General features: G+C 39.1%; 1 protein-coding gene across 1 annotated transcript in view; it reads left to right on the top strand.

Annotated features, from left to right (window-relative positions):
- The window catches only part of Dnah9 (dynein axonemal heavy chain 9), a 332,320-nt gene that overhangs the window by 55,409 nt on the left and 261,881 nt on the right, over positions 1–15,030 (top strand). The window contains exons 15-17 of the mRNA XM_027954056.2: positions 469–604; positions 4,205–4,401; positions 4,496–4,920. Coding sequence (XP_027809857.2) covers positions 469–604; positions 4,205–4,401; positions 4,496–4,920 — 758 coding nt within the window. The remainder of the gene's footprint in view (positions 1–468; positions 605–4,204; positions 4,402–4,495; positions 4,921–15,030) is intronic.

Genomic DNA, 15,030 nt, shown 5'->3' with positions numbered 1-15,030 from the left:
TATGATGAAGGCTTTTAGTTAATATCAGAAGTCAACTACAATACGTTAGAGCTCATTGTTAAAGATTAGACCTTTCCTTCTTTGAACCTCAAATTTCTTTGACCCCTCTACCCTTTGACCTCCTTCCTCTGCCTACCCTACCTCTCTCTGCTCTGATGTTCCTTCACAGTTCATCGGCCATCTCTACAAAGCACACACTTTGCATCTATCAGAATTCCTTCTGAGAAGGTAGCCTTTCTCAGGAACAGGAGGAGACCCATATTTCCTTCATGGAATGAATTTTGCATTCCTTTCAATCAATGGTCATACCCTTGAGATAAGAATGAATTCCATAGACATGCAATAGCCAATTCTTCATAGAAAGACTTTTTTTTTTCCCTCTAGGTGTTGTTTTCATTCCTATGAATGATGATTATGTCAGATATTTCATGCTATTAAACATGGTTTATATCTTTTTTTTTTTTGTAGGAAAACCTGGGTCTCTTTTCAGCAGACCCAGCCTCCAGTACCTGGGAGACTTATGTTAACTATATTGATGATATGTTGCTGGATGGATTCTTTCTTGCCATTGAGTGCTCCCTCAAGTACCTTCTGGAAAACATGGGTACTTATTGGCTTATGGATGTGGGTTATTGTTGGGAAGAGAGGATCAGTAGCATTTGTTGAGTTAAAGTGAAGCACCATTGAGTGTTCTATGACTTTCCCCAAATGCCATGGACGTTTTGTGAATGGTACACAATAAACTAGCTAAGTTATTGAGTTTCTAAATGGTTCAAAGAGATAAGATTTCTGATTTTTAAAGACCAGGTGACAAAACAGTCTCTAAGATGGTGAAGCCCATCACAAAAGCAAAAACATAAAAGTTCATTCAATCGAAGTCCATCTCCCGTAAAGAGCCGTGGGTGAGAACCTTGAAGCAGTAGGAAGCGGAGTTAGCAATGAGGGCTTCCTTTACCCTTGACTCATGTGGTGATGGAAGAGGGCATTCTGTGCCTTCCGGCTTCAAGTTACTTTGTCTCTGTTGCTTTTTGAGGTTGTGGCAGTCAGGTTAAGTGGAAGAAACAGAAGGTTTTCTAGGTGGAAAAAAAAAAGTTAGACAAGAAGCAGGAGGGAGGTAACTTTGAGAAGGAAAAAGGAATGCTAAGAATGTCATCGGCTTTCTTTGAAGCTATAAAAAAATAGGTAAGAACTTCACACTTAAGGTTGATAAATTGGGTTAAGGTGCACAGAATCAAAAATCCAGTAAGGGCTAACCTTGGCTTAGGGAATGCTGAGAAGGTGCAGAAGAGTTCAGGACTAAAAGTTGAATTACACCTTCACATTCTGGAAGGTTCTGAGTTGCCTTGCAAGAGTCATACTGAAGGATAAGTCAGAACATCAAGGTGGAAAGAGTATTTTTGAAGCCAGAAGGTGAAAGTAAGAGATGTCAAGTCCAACCCAAAGATAGAAATCAAAAGCAGAGTTAAAATCAGTAGGCCAACATGTGTACACAATATCCAGCCCATAAGAGAGCACATGCAGACACCCAGGTTGAGAATACAGAGAGGAGCAAGGCCCAGCATTGAGTGTAGTGGAAAGGGCTCTTGGAATTTTGGTAGGTGGAGAGGCTGAGGTATATGCATGATCTTGGTCTATATAATGCAGGGGTACTCCAAATCAAGGATATCTGTCAGTGGGACCCAGGGGATCCAGCATAGTTAGCCAGGTGGAAGATCATCTTCTAAAGCAGGAGCAAGTAACTAATGGGGCATAGGATACCTGGCACCAATACAGGTGAACTGGTCCTAAGGCCCCTGCATTGGGAGTACTAAAGTAGTACTTTCCTTAGTAAACTGGTCAAACTTTCTCTGAGATTAGAGGTTCAGGGAGCCTCCTCACTCAATCCTTCCTCCACCTAGAGAGACGCCCCATGTGGTATAGGCAGTGCGTGGAGATCGTATGTCAATGTCCTGACTCTACTCTTGCCCAGTGGTACCTGGATCTCCTGACCTGGGCTGTCTGATATGCCACTTGTCTTCTTGAGGGAAAGTGGGAACAAGGGGATGGAGAGAAGAGCTGGCAGCCTTTCTCCAAGATTGCCAGTGATACCCTCCTCCATGAAAATTGGAGGGCGAAACACCTTTGCTTCACCACATAGGGCCTTAAGATTCTTTGAGTAGGAAGGCACTGGGTTTCATGGCTGCCTGAACGGAGACAATACAGATAAAATTTAAAAGGTATTGATTACCAAAGGAGGAATGAAGTAGCCTGAAGAGAGGAGCTCTTCCTTTCCAGGTCCAGTGTACCATTTTTTGCTTTCTGAATGTGGTCAAGCCCATACCATTTCCATAGCCTGGGTTGGCCTGCCTGTCATTCTCAAAGTGTAAATCCTGAATAAATAGGGTAAATGCTATACACTCCATTAAGGAAGGTTCTTCCTCTTCTTTCCTTCTAAAACAACTTACTCATACCAAGAGTGTGGATCCAGGAGAATCTGCCTCTTCTGATTACATTTGCATTATATCCAATCTAGGGATTAGCTTCTCCTGTCAGCACATGGGGCAAGTCTCTGAGTCAAAATGCTCTTTAAGGTCTTCTAGATCCTGTAAACTGTATGCAATTTTATCTATTAATTTGTTAACATATAATATGAATAGTAATACATAATATACCACGAGAATATATGGACATTGCACATCCCATTTGGAAAATCTGAAATCCAAAATGCTCCGAAATTCTAAATTCTTGAGTGCCCAGAGTTTGGGATTTTAGTGATTATTTTTTGGTTTGCAGATGCTCAATCAGTAAAGTCTATGCAAATATTCCAAACTGAAAAAAATTCCAAAATCTGAAACATCTCTAATTCTAAGAATTTCAAATAAGAGACGCTAAACTAGCATAAAGGGTAATGCACAGTCTCTTTTCAGACTATTTTATATTAGTATTATTATCATGCTTTCTGGATAAACCTGTATTTCCCTTAAGTTAAATATGGGTTTGATGGGACTCTCCTGAGTCTCATAGCAGAAATTCATCATTTGTTCCTCCAGTTTTGAAGGTAAATTCTATAGATATTTGATCAGAGCGAATCACTAAGGTAAGAACACCTCCATATTGGGGCTTAAACAACAAAGAAGTCTAACCCCTAAGTAGTGGTCCAAAGGGATTGTTACCATTTTTCCAGGAGGTCCCTCCCATCCTGTACTTCCACCATTCTCTGGGGCCTTGTCCTCATTCTGTGATTGAGCCAGATCACAGACACATCCAGGTCTATGGGAGAGGAACAAAGAATGTATAGAAAAAGCTCACATACTGTCTCTGGATGTTCTCAGTCTAAAGGTGGCCTTGTTGCTTGTCCCCATATTCCACTGGTGAGGAAATCACATTGTCACCCCCGCTGCAAGTAGAGCTGAGAAATTTGGTCTCATTCTCTAACTCTAGGGAATAAGAAGACAATGGATTTCAGTGGGTTGTCTCTCCACCCACAGCACCCAACCCATAAGAGCCTTCTAAATGTTTCTACAATCAAAAACATATATGAAAATAAATGGTCACTGATAAAAGCATAAGCATTTATCTTTGACTTGGAATGTGGTATTCCATCTTGTATTATGATGTAAATTTAGCAAGGCAAGTTGGCCTAGCAAGTAATGGGGAATTTGTGAATTATTTATACTGTTTTTAAAATTTTTATCACTCTGGGACTACAGAATTAAAATAAGTTCTGTGTTTTTAGAAAAGGAGCTGGAAGGGCAGGATGGTAACTTCTCTTTGTTTTTCAAGCCTTGTGCAACCATCCACAAGCATACCCCATTCAGCTAGTGACTGTTAGTGAAGAAATGGGCTGTTTCAAAGAGCTGGCTTTGAAAAATCAAGCTCTTCTCAAGGAGAGGCCCCAGTAACCCCAAGCAGTACCTGAAAATGTGGAAGGGGACTGGCTTGGCTTGGTCAATCTATGGATTGACCAATGAGGAAAGAGACAGAAAAAAGTCCTGTAATGCCCAAGAGAGCCCTGCACAAAAATTGGTTTTTCCAAAGTGTTATTGGTTCCCCTGTTGAGAAACACTGCAAGTGTTTCTTTCCCCCCTCACCTTTTCTGTAAAAATTTATATTTCCCATTTTTCTATACTCTAAAGAAATGCTTTGTGTGTTTGAAATCATTATTCTGCTTTGACATCTCATCCATTCATCATGGTTTTGTTGGTTTGTGTCTTTTGTTTTTCAGAATGTAAGGCAGGACTCACCCCAATATTTGAAGTACAGCTTAGCCTCGCTGTCCCAGACTTAGTTTTTTATCCATCGCTGGAGTCTGGAGTGAAGGGGGGCTTCTATGACATTGTTGAGGGTCTTGTCAACAGCATTTTTGGGATGTCATCCTTGGTGCCACGGCTTTCCCCACAATCTGGCTCTCCTCATTATCAGGTACTCTGTCTGCACCCCTCTGCCCTCCACCACATCTGGAGCTTCCTACCAAGCACTGATATAACCCCTGCCTGCTATTGTCTCACCTCCCCAGGTTGATCTGGAGGACATGGCTGATTTGGCAAGCCTGCGGAGCACACTCATGGAAAGGGTCCAGAGCATGATGACCCTCTGCTGTGGCTATCGAAACACCTTTGTCCAGTATTCCTATCTCTACGTGGAGGACCTGAAGGAGATTCTGGGTCAGTTTCTGTTGTATGGGCATGTCCTTTCACCTGAGGAAATGGAAGCCCATGCAGAAGACGGCATCCCCGAGAACCCACCCCTCCTCCAACAGTTCAAAGTGCAAATTGACTCCTATGAAAAGCTCTATGCAGAGGTGTGCAAACTGGAGCCCGTCAAGGTGTTTGACAGCTGGATGAAAATTGATGTGCGACCTTTTAAGGCATCTCTGCTGAATATAATTAAGAGGTGGAGCCTCACGTTCAAACAACACCTTGTTGACTATGTCACTAACAGGTAACACAGCATTCCAGGTTGCCCGTAGCACCATGCTCGTAACCGTCTTTGTATTTTCCCCCACGGATTCATTGGTTAGATTAAAAATTAAAACAGCTGGTTAGAGGCTCCAGTCTTTTGGACACCATGGTAACTTCAGTCCTGTGCTTTCCTTTGCTCACCCGCTAAGGCCTCTGTTTCATTTTCCACTTGGTGCCCAGTGGGGGAATGGCACCCGGTAAGTGGTAAATAATGTTTAGAGACAATAATCGCAGATTCAGCCTCCCTTCACAACTCTGACTGTGAAATCTCTTTAAGCCTGGGAAGCAGAGGGGGTCTAATGGGCCTCTTAGATTTTATTTCTACCAATTACTTGTTGCCTCGGGTGATCCAACATGGAAGTCACTAGAACCCTATGTCCCTCCAGGCCTGTCTGTGCCTTTCTAGCTACCACAGAGTGAGTCTGAGATTCTGTCTGTCCCACCACGGACCTAGACCACCCAGTTCAGCACTATGCTCTCTAATCCAGAGACTCATCATCTGGATGAATAGTCAAGACGGTCAGCAGTCCACTGATCACTTCACCTTGTCCCCAGAGAACTGTCACAGTCAGAATTTCTACCCCTATCTCCACCCTGACTCCTGGGGGGCAGGCACAGCCCCTCTGTTCAGCAGTCACCTTCCAGATGACATGTTAAGGAAGACAAATGACCCGTCTCGTTGGTTCGGTGCTGGTCTTGCTTGATGCTGCGGCTTCCCTGCTTCATGATCTAGAGCTAAGCACAAGGAAATAGCAAAGCTGAGAATTTATCGATATAAAATTAAACTCCAGGAGACTTTGCAAGGGTGGTGTCCCCCCATTCTAGAAAACCCCAGGGAAACATTCTGGAGATGCTTTGAACAAGGCTTCCCAGGTTTTCTTTGGGAAACAGAACCAATTTTCTACATTCATGAGGGCTTTTGCTCACCAAGGAACTTAGAGGTAAGATGAGGGAAGGCTAGTGGGCATCAGAGCAGCAACAGTTACCCCCAGAAGAAGACTGCTTGGGGGTACAGCTGCTTTGTGTTCCTCCATTGGTAGGCCTGGTAATCCAAGAACATGGGTGTGTTTTAGAACATAGGTTTTGTTATTATTTAGGTATGGTGAGACCAACAGACCAGGAGATGGCTGCCATCAGAAATATCATTCATCCTTCACAGGAAAGTAGGGCCATACAGGAAAGCACTCATGTCAGGAGGCAGGAAAGGAAGGAAAGGTGGGCAGTAGTCTTTATTGTGGTTTCTGTGAAAAGGAATGGGTAGTAAGGCAGAGTACACTGGTTTAGGATTGGAGTATGAGTAATTTCAGTGGGCTCCACAGCACAGTAGCTATCCCTTATTTTCTGATACCTGGCCCTGGAGGGATTAGGGCAGAAGTGTAGTAGCCCAGAGTATAAGAGACAGTTGCAGGAGGTGGCTGAGCTCAGGATTAGTCTATTTGCATATGAAAGATAAGCTTTTGGTCAGGCATGACTATCTCAAGGAATTGGCTGTGCTTGCAACAAGTAGTCCCTTCAGGGTTTTTAAGACCCAGATGGGAACAGGTCCAAAAGCCCAGGGAACCAGGTAAAGCCTCAGAGGATCTGACAAGTGGTTTACCAAGTTAGACATCTGGTAGACCAGTGAGGGGGCTTGAGGTCTTGACCTGGAACCCCTGTTTCCTCATCACCAAAAAGACAAGCAAGTACCGCAGGATTCCTCCAAGGAGACTTCTGGCTTTAACATTAAGTCAGTGATTTCCTTAATTGGCTCCTTTGCTATGCTTGAGGAATATATTTTAAAATTTTCCTGAGGATTAGAAAAAAAAATGGAAACAGAAAAAATAAAAACTGCTTTTTACTGAGTATATCCTCTATGCTAGGTAATTAGAGCCCTTGCACCTGTATCCTTCCACCCATCTTTTGCTGTCCCCTTTAGCAAACACCCACTGATATCTCTGTCCACCTTCAACACTTTTTTGCTCTACCTGAAACCTGTCTCTCCTCTAAGAACAGTGCCTTCCTACAGATCCTCCCGAATGGAGGCTGATTCTTTAATAGAGGCTGATTCTTTTTCCTACCTCCCTTTTACCATGAAGTCTAGAGGTGGGCAAGGTATCAGACCAGTTCACCACCATTCTCCCTCCAAATCTCCAGCTTCTCTGAAGTGACTTCTGTCTGACAGTGCTAACTGCTACTTGTAATTCCCACAGTCACTCTTAGTCATTCTTCCTTGTCATTGCAGATATTTCCATGTGGCTCATGTTCCTCCTTTCCCACCCTTCTGCCCAACAATCACCCTTGGTGACCCAACATCAGCATAGAGTCTCCATTACACCTGTCCCTTATTTAATGGACCCCACTCCAGTGCCCCTTCCCTCTGCCATGTGACCTCTACTTTCTTGTACGTTGGGCTGTCAGTCAGAGGAGGGAAAGATGGGGAAGCAATTGCACTCTCTTCAAAAGCTCAGGTGTGCCTGATGCTGTAGCTCATACCTATAATCCAAGCAGCTCAGGAGGCTGAGGCAGGAGGATATAGAGTTCAAAGCCAGCCTCAGCAAAAACAAGGCACTAAGCCACTTAGCGAGACCCTGTCTCTAAATAAAGAATAAAATAGGGCTGGGGCTGGGGCTCAGTGGTTGAGTGCCTCTGAGTTCAATCCCTGGTACAAAAAAAAAAAAAAAAAAAAAGGTTAGGTGTAACATTCCATTCTCTGACCACATCTGGTATCTTCTCATTCTGCAGCTGCCATGCAGAATTCTTCAGTCCCATCAGGAGTTCTAATTCCTTGACCCCAACTTCTTCCCTATGTCTATCATGCAAGCTCCCCATTCCCTGCCATTCCCACTTTGCAAACCCCTGACTATTTAAACTCAAGTGCTCCACATCTGCTCCTAAGCAGCTTATCTTTGCCAAACAAAAACAAACTATTCTCCTGACTAGAATTACGTTTGAATATTTATCACATTACATTTATGAGCATCCATTTCAAGAAGGCCTTTTGCGATGGGAAAAGGGAAGAACAGTGGATGATTCTGACTGATCTTTCCTATGCATGTACATGAATACAGCACAGTGAATCCCAACATCGAATACATCCACAAAACACTCACTTATGAAAAGTGTAAATAAATTGCAGAAGATCAGTTGAGTAGCAGGAGGGGAGTAAGGGGAAGAAGGGGAAAGTGCTGGGGACTGAATTAGAGAAAATTATATCTATGCTTTGTGATGATGTCAAAATATATCCTGATGTTATATAAAACTGAAAAGAATCAATTAAAAAATAAATTTAAAAAGCCCTCTGCATTTTCCTACCTCTCCCAGACTCCTCGTTCCTTGCTCTTCTCAAACTTCAATCATCCTCTCTGCCCTTTTGACCTTGCTTCTTGTTTCACTGAGAAAATAAAAGAAATCATGAGAGAACTAGCTCAGCTTTTCACTAAGTCTACCAGCCTACCTGCATTTGAAGCTCTACATCTATTTTCCCCACCTGTGACAGAGGATAAGCTGTCCTTGCTTTTAGTCCAACCTCTTCTACCTACTCAAGGATTATAGTTTGAACATGGTTTGAGTGTATTCCCCGAAGGTTGGTGTACTGGAAATTTTTCCCCAGGGTTGGCTGGGTTGGGAAGGTAGAATCTTTAAGATGTGAGAATTAGTGAGGAGGTTTGGGGTCGTGGGAACATCACCTGGAAGGGATTAATGCTGGTCTCATGTAGTGAATTAGTTCTCACGACAGCAACTGCACCATATACTTGGCCCCTTCTGCATGTGACTGAATCCCATATTTCTTTTAGCTGTTGTGATATAGCTAGAGAGCCCTTGCAAGTACGTCAGTTTCTGTCGTGACACATGACTCATCTGTCAAGGCCACTACAGGTGAACTGGGCTGGCACGAAATAGTCACACAAAGACAGAGAAATTACTTACCTTTTTCTTTAGGTCCTGTGACAGCTCCTCTGACCCAGCTCCCACATAGGGGGCAAGACAGGCAAGAAAGAGAAGGGAGAAGCCCTTGAACCCAGGTTTTATTGGGGGAGGCTGTTTGAAAGAACATTCTATCCATATAAGACAGAGGGATCATGCTACAAGGGGCAGTCCACTCCCACTGGGTAACACCCACTCTCAAAGCTATGCTCCTCTGCTGAGGGGAAATGGGGACCCACCTGCCCGCTGGTCAGGGAAGCCAGTCTCCATATTTCCATCACTCAAAGCTAGGGGCCGCTCAGCTCCTATGTGGCAGCTCCTGACAAGCACCATGCTCTTTGGACCCTCTTTAGTCATGCAAATCATGAGCAAAATGAACCTCTCTCCTTTATAAAGTACCCAGTCCACATAAAATGGACTAATAATGCACCCTAAATATTCCCTATCTCCAAAATTATTCTTTCCTGTGTATATTCTCAATAGCATGTGAACAGACTGCCTTATCTGTCATATCTAAAAGGAGAAAGTGTATATATATACATATATATACGCACATATATATAAGTGAATACATATAAGAGATTACATATATATTAGTGCCTTATAGTTATATATATATATATATATAATAACTATATAACTATAATTATATATATATGTCATCTCTCATTCTGTGGTCTGTCTTCTCTCTTCATTTGTGGTTTAGATGGCCCTTTTATCCATAAGGTCTACATCTGTGGATTCAATCAACTAGGGATCAAAAATAAAATTTTTGATAAAAAAAAATAAAATTAAAAAAAAATTAAAAATTGCATCTGTACTGAATATGTACAGGCATTTTTTAATTGTCATTTTCCCTAAGAAATACAGTATAACAACTGTTTACATAGCATATACATTATATTAAATAATTACAATAATCTAGAGATGTTTTAAAAATATGGGAGAATATACATTGGATAGAGGCATATACTATTTCATTTTATATAAGGGACTTGAGTGTCCATGGATTTTGGTATCCAGAGGGGGTCCTGGAACCAATGCATCATGGTTATTGAGGAATGATTGTATTTTGATGAATAATTCTTAATGTCGAGGTAACCAAATGTGTCCATCTTACCCCTAGGTTGTTCTTCTTTTGTATTAACGAATCCCCTTTTGTTAAACGAATCCCCTTTCGCCCAGAGATCCTAATGGAACCTTTATTTTCCTTTAAAATTTCAGAACATTCTCTTTCACATTGAGTAATCCCTTGTCTGTGGCTGCATGAATACTGAAATACCAATCACCAGATTTATTACAGTAATAATAAATCTCTGTATCTGTAATAAATCTCGGTATCTGGTAGGACAAGTCACAGCTTTGTTCATTTTCACGAAGAATATCTGGGCAATTCTTGGCCATTATTTTTCAATACAACTCATCAGTGTGTGAGAGAAAAAGGCTATTGAGAGTTTGTTTGCATTTGCACTGACTATATATAGATCAATTCGAGGAGAATTACCATCTTCCTGGTGTTGGGTGTTTCTGTTCCTGAACATGCTAGTTTTCCACTTAATGTCCTTTCATTGTCCACCAGTGAAATTTTGTAATTGTCACCTTTAAAATAATTTGAATATCTTTGTTCAGATTTATTCCTCAGTGTTTTATTTTTTGATTCCTAGTGTAAAACGTTTTTATTAGTGCATTACAGTTATACCTAGTAGTGGGGTTCTTTTTGACATAATAATACAAACATGGGATATAATTTGGTCCATTAAGTCCCTGGTACATCCCTTTTCCCTTCCCAATTCTCCCCACCCCCCAGTTCTCTTTCCTCTTTTCTACTTTTATTTATAGCTTTTAAAATGAGTGATTTATATGTGCCCTTAAAAGTGCAATTCACCATGATTTATTCACATTTGGCCAATTTCATTCCACCATTCTTCTCTTTTCCAATTCCTCCTCCTTCCCCTCCCTAGCCCCTTTCCTCTGCTTTTCTAATTTTTCTTCTATTTTCATAAAATTCTCCTCATCCTTTTTTTCTCCCTTATTTTGGCCTAGCTTCTACATATGAGAGAAAACACTCAGCTCTTGACTTACTGGGTCTGGCTTATTTCACTTAGCATGATGTTCCCCAGATTTTCTATGGAAACAGGATTGATTTTTGAATATTGATTTTGCATCAAGCCACCCTGCTCAATTAACAAAATATTAATGCTAATAATTGTGTCTAATCCTTGAGTTTGCTGTGTACATCCTCGTCACAGACAGGTTTCGTTTTGTTTCTTGCTCCTCAGTCTTGAGGCTTTATAACCCCATTTCTTATCTTACTGCACTGGCTAGGACTTCCCATATAATGTTTAATAGGGGTGGTGATGATAGACATCCCATCTTATCCTTGTCCTTAGAGTAGTTATTTTCAACTTTTTACTACTGAGTATAATGTCTGCCATGAGTTTTGTTTTTTTTTTAATAGATTCTCTTTATCTGATTAAAGAACTCTCCTTCTATTCCTAATTTGTTAAGAGCATTTAGCATAAGTGGATGTAAAATTTTATCAATTGCTTTTTTCTAAGTCCTTTAAGATAATTCTGTTTATTTCCTCAAAATGTTTAAAGTGGTGAACATCAGTATTTGATCTCCAAAATTAAACTAAACCTAGCGTGACTAGGTTTATACCAAACACAAAGTTTTATCTTTTCCACTATATCCAGTGGTTGATTTTGTTTGCAAATATCTTGCTGAGCGTTGCTGTACCTATGTTTGTGATGGAGACGGGCTTTCAGTTTTCCCTTTTAATACTATCTTGGTCTGATTTGGGTTTCATGGTTTTGCGTTCATAAAATAAGTTAGGAATTAATCCTTCCTGTTTATTTTCTGGAAGAGCTGGTGTAATATTGAAATTTTTTGATCCTTGAAAATTTGATTTAAATCTTTTATAGAGGCATCTGGGCTTGTAATTTTCTTTGTGAGAGGATTCTAAGCTACAATTTCTCTAATAGTTATAAGGATATTAAGATTTCTTCTTCCTTAGTAAGGCACTTTTAGGAAGTCATGTTTTCTAGAAATGTATCCATTTCATATATGTCATCAAATTATGGTTGTAAAATTTATAATTTCCTCTTAACAGTTTAATCTCTGCAGAGCCTACGGTATGACCCTTTTCATTTCTATTCATTTTTATTTTGTGCCTTTGGCTTCCTTTCTTGATTAGTCTTGCCAAAGATATACAAAGAACTGTCTTATAAACTCATTGATTCTCTTTCCTGTAGTTTGATTTTTATTTCAATAATTTATTACTTTATGTTTATTATTTAATTTTCCTTCTTCCTTTGGATTTATTTTCTATTATTTGGCTTATTTCAGATAGATGATTTGCTTATTGATTTTGAGCCTTCTGCCTTTTCGAAGGCTAGCATTTTAAGGTATAAATTCCCTTCTACATGCAATGTTACTTATATCTCACAAGTTTTAGTAAGCAACATTTTCATTATTATATAGTATTCAATATTTGAAATATTCATTACAATGATTTTAGAGCGTCCTAAATGTACAAACATCGGGTTTTTCTGTTATATTTCTGTTTTTTAATTTCTAACTTAATTGCATTGTGGTCAGAGGATGTAGTAACAGCCTTCTGAAATTTGTCGAAATTTGCTTTGTACACTGCAGCATAGTCAACGTTTATAAATGCTCTTTGCACATTAGAAAAGAGTGTGTACTTTATAGCTACTGTAATTTCCGTGCATGCCTATTTTATCAAGCTTGTTAATTGTTCAATTCAAATCTGACCTTTTCAATCTGCTTAATTTATCAACTACCAAGATAATTGTTTAAATGTGGCTAATTTCTCCTTGTAATTCTGTCCCTTTGTGTTTTCTATATTTTTAGTTTATGTTCTATGGGCCTACAGAGTTTGACATTTTATGTCTTCCTCAAAAACTGAACCATTTAACCAGACATTAAAGAATCTTTCTTGTCACTAGCCATATTTCTTTTGATAAAGTCTGTTTTGTCTTGTGTTAATGTAGTTAACTACATTAAACCAATTTTCCTTTGTGTGTTATTTTCCTGGTGTGTCTCTTTTATCCTTCGGCTTTGAACCTTGCTGTACAATTACGCTAAGAGATTTTTATAATCAGTGTAGAACTGAATTCTTTATCCGTTTTAACAATGTTTATCCTTTAACTGGAAGGCTTTCCTCATTAATGTTTACTGTACTATATTTGGATTTAATTCTACCATTTTAATATGTGCTTTCTATTCCTTTTCTTTTTTCTTTTTTTTCTCCTTTCTAGTCTACTCTTGGATTGAATTTTTAAATGTTTTCTTTTCCTTTCTCTTATTTCATTTTTCCCTCCGCTAGTTTGAATGTCATACTATGTAGGTCTCCCATTCCACAGCTTTTTAGTAAGCACCCTTAAAATAAATAACTGTACTAGCATGTTTACTATCCTCAAAAAACACAAAACAAGAATAGTCCTATCTCTGTTGTTCATTCATCAAGTTAGATCTTTACATTCCTAGTAATTTAGATAGTTGTTTTATTATTTATTGAAACTCCTCAAAGTATACATTATTTTAAATATTTATACCTGATTTCTTTTTTTATTTTTTTTTTAATGCTGAGGATCAAATCCAGGATCAAACCCAGGATCTTATGCATGCCAGGCTAGTCCTCCACCACCAAGCCACCCCCCACTTTTTATATTCATAACATATTTATCAGTATCATTGCTCGTTATATCTTTCTACATTACAGACCTGTTGCTGAAGTATATCAATTTTGGTTTATTAATAAGGATCTATGAATGAAACACTCATTCTTTCTTCATCTGAAGTGTATTTATTTTGCCCTTGTTCTTTAAAACAAGGGTTTTGGAAAAATAAAATTTCTTTGATTGCTGAAATTTTATTTCCTGGCATCCATTTTTGCAGCTAAGTAATCAGCCATCATTCTACCTCTTCTTTTTCTTTTTTTTTCTTTCTTTCTTTTTTTTTTGTAAAAAATGTGTTTTTGCTCTGAAGCTAATTTTAAGATTTTTTTTAATAATGCACAATTTCATATTGAAGTATCTGTATGAGAGTTTCTTTATGTTCGTTCTACCTAGTATCTGTTTGTACCATCTTGATATTGCATTCATTGTCTTTCAGCAAGCCAAGAAAATTCTTAGCCAGACTATCCTCACATTTTTACCACCCCCCCCCCTTTTTTTTAACCCATTCTCCCGATTTCTTCCTTGTAGGGCTCTTGCTAGACTTATCTCAAATCTTTTCACCATCTCCTATGTTTTAAAACTTACGTTTCTTCCTTTTTCATTTCTATCATATAGCAGCCTAATTTTCTCTTTCAACTTTGTCTTCATCTCCAGTTTAATCCATTCTTTGAAATATAAATTTTAATTATATTTTCCATTTTGGGATCTTCTACTTGGTTGTTCTAAATGTTTCTTTGATGGCACTTAAGCTCTTTTATTCTTTACTTAAATGTTGAAGCTTCTCTTTTATTTAATCATTTAAAACATTTTAGAATTTTGTTTAGACACTTTTTGATTTTTCAACTTAAAAGCATTGTTTTTTTTGTGTGTGCTATTGAAGGTGACATACAGGCCTACAAAAAATTATTGGTCTCATTGTCCTGGAACTGCCCTTTAATCTCTATGATAATTTTTGTAATGCTATGACATATATGACAAACTTTTCCTATACTTCTCTTCAAAAACAAAGTCACCATAAGACATTATTCTCCTAATTCTAGAGTTAATAATCTTAACTTTCACAATATTGTGATTATTTAGCTCAGTAAATTTTGTAATTTTTCTTTATCCGTCTTTCCATACAAAGGTCTACACAGCATTCACATCTTCATTCCCAGTACAACACCAAATTTATTCTTGAATGTAAAGGGCAAGTTAGGCCAGGTCAGGTACAGGGATAGGTACCCACAGAGACCATAAGAAGCTACCTAGGCTCTGAGGTGGGTTCCTTAAGAAAGCATTTCTGTGTAGACTGATCCGCCACAGTTGGAAGAAGCTATTTTTCTTAGTCTTGAATTGATAACCAAGAAACTACAGAGAAGGTCACTTTCTCCTGCTATGTGGGACAGAAGCAAAGAAGCAAGACCCCTAAACAAGAACCTTTATGTCTTGTAAACATATCACATTTTACATTTTTTTTCTTTCTGCATCTGAATTTCACTATCTGA

The sequence above is a fragment of the Marmota flaviventris genome, chromosome 17 (genome assembly GCF_047511675.1).
Source record: "Marmota flaviventris isolate mMarFla1 chromosome 17, mMarFla1.hap1, whole genome shotgun sequence".
Taxonomy (NCBI): domain Eukaryota; kingdom Metazoa; phylum Chordata; class Mammalia; order Rodentia; family Sciuridae; genus Marmota; species Marmota flaviventris.
Note: the sequence above shows the minus strand (reverse complement) of the source record. Positions and strands in the feature narration are given on the sequence as shown.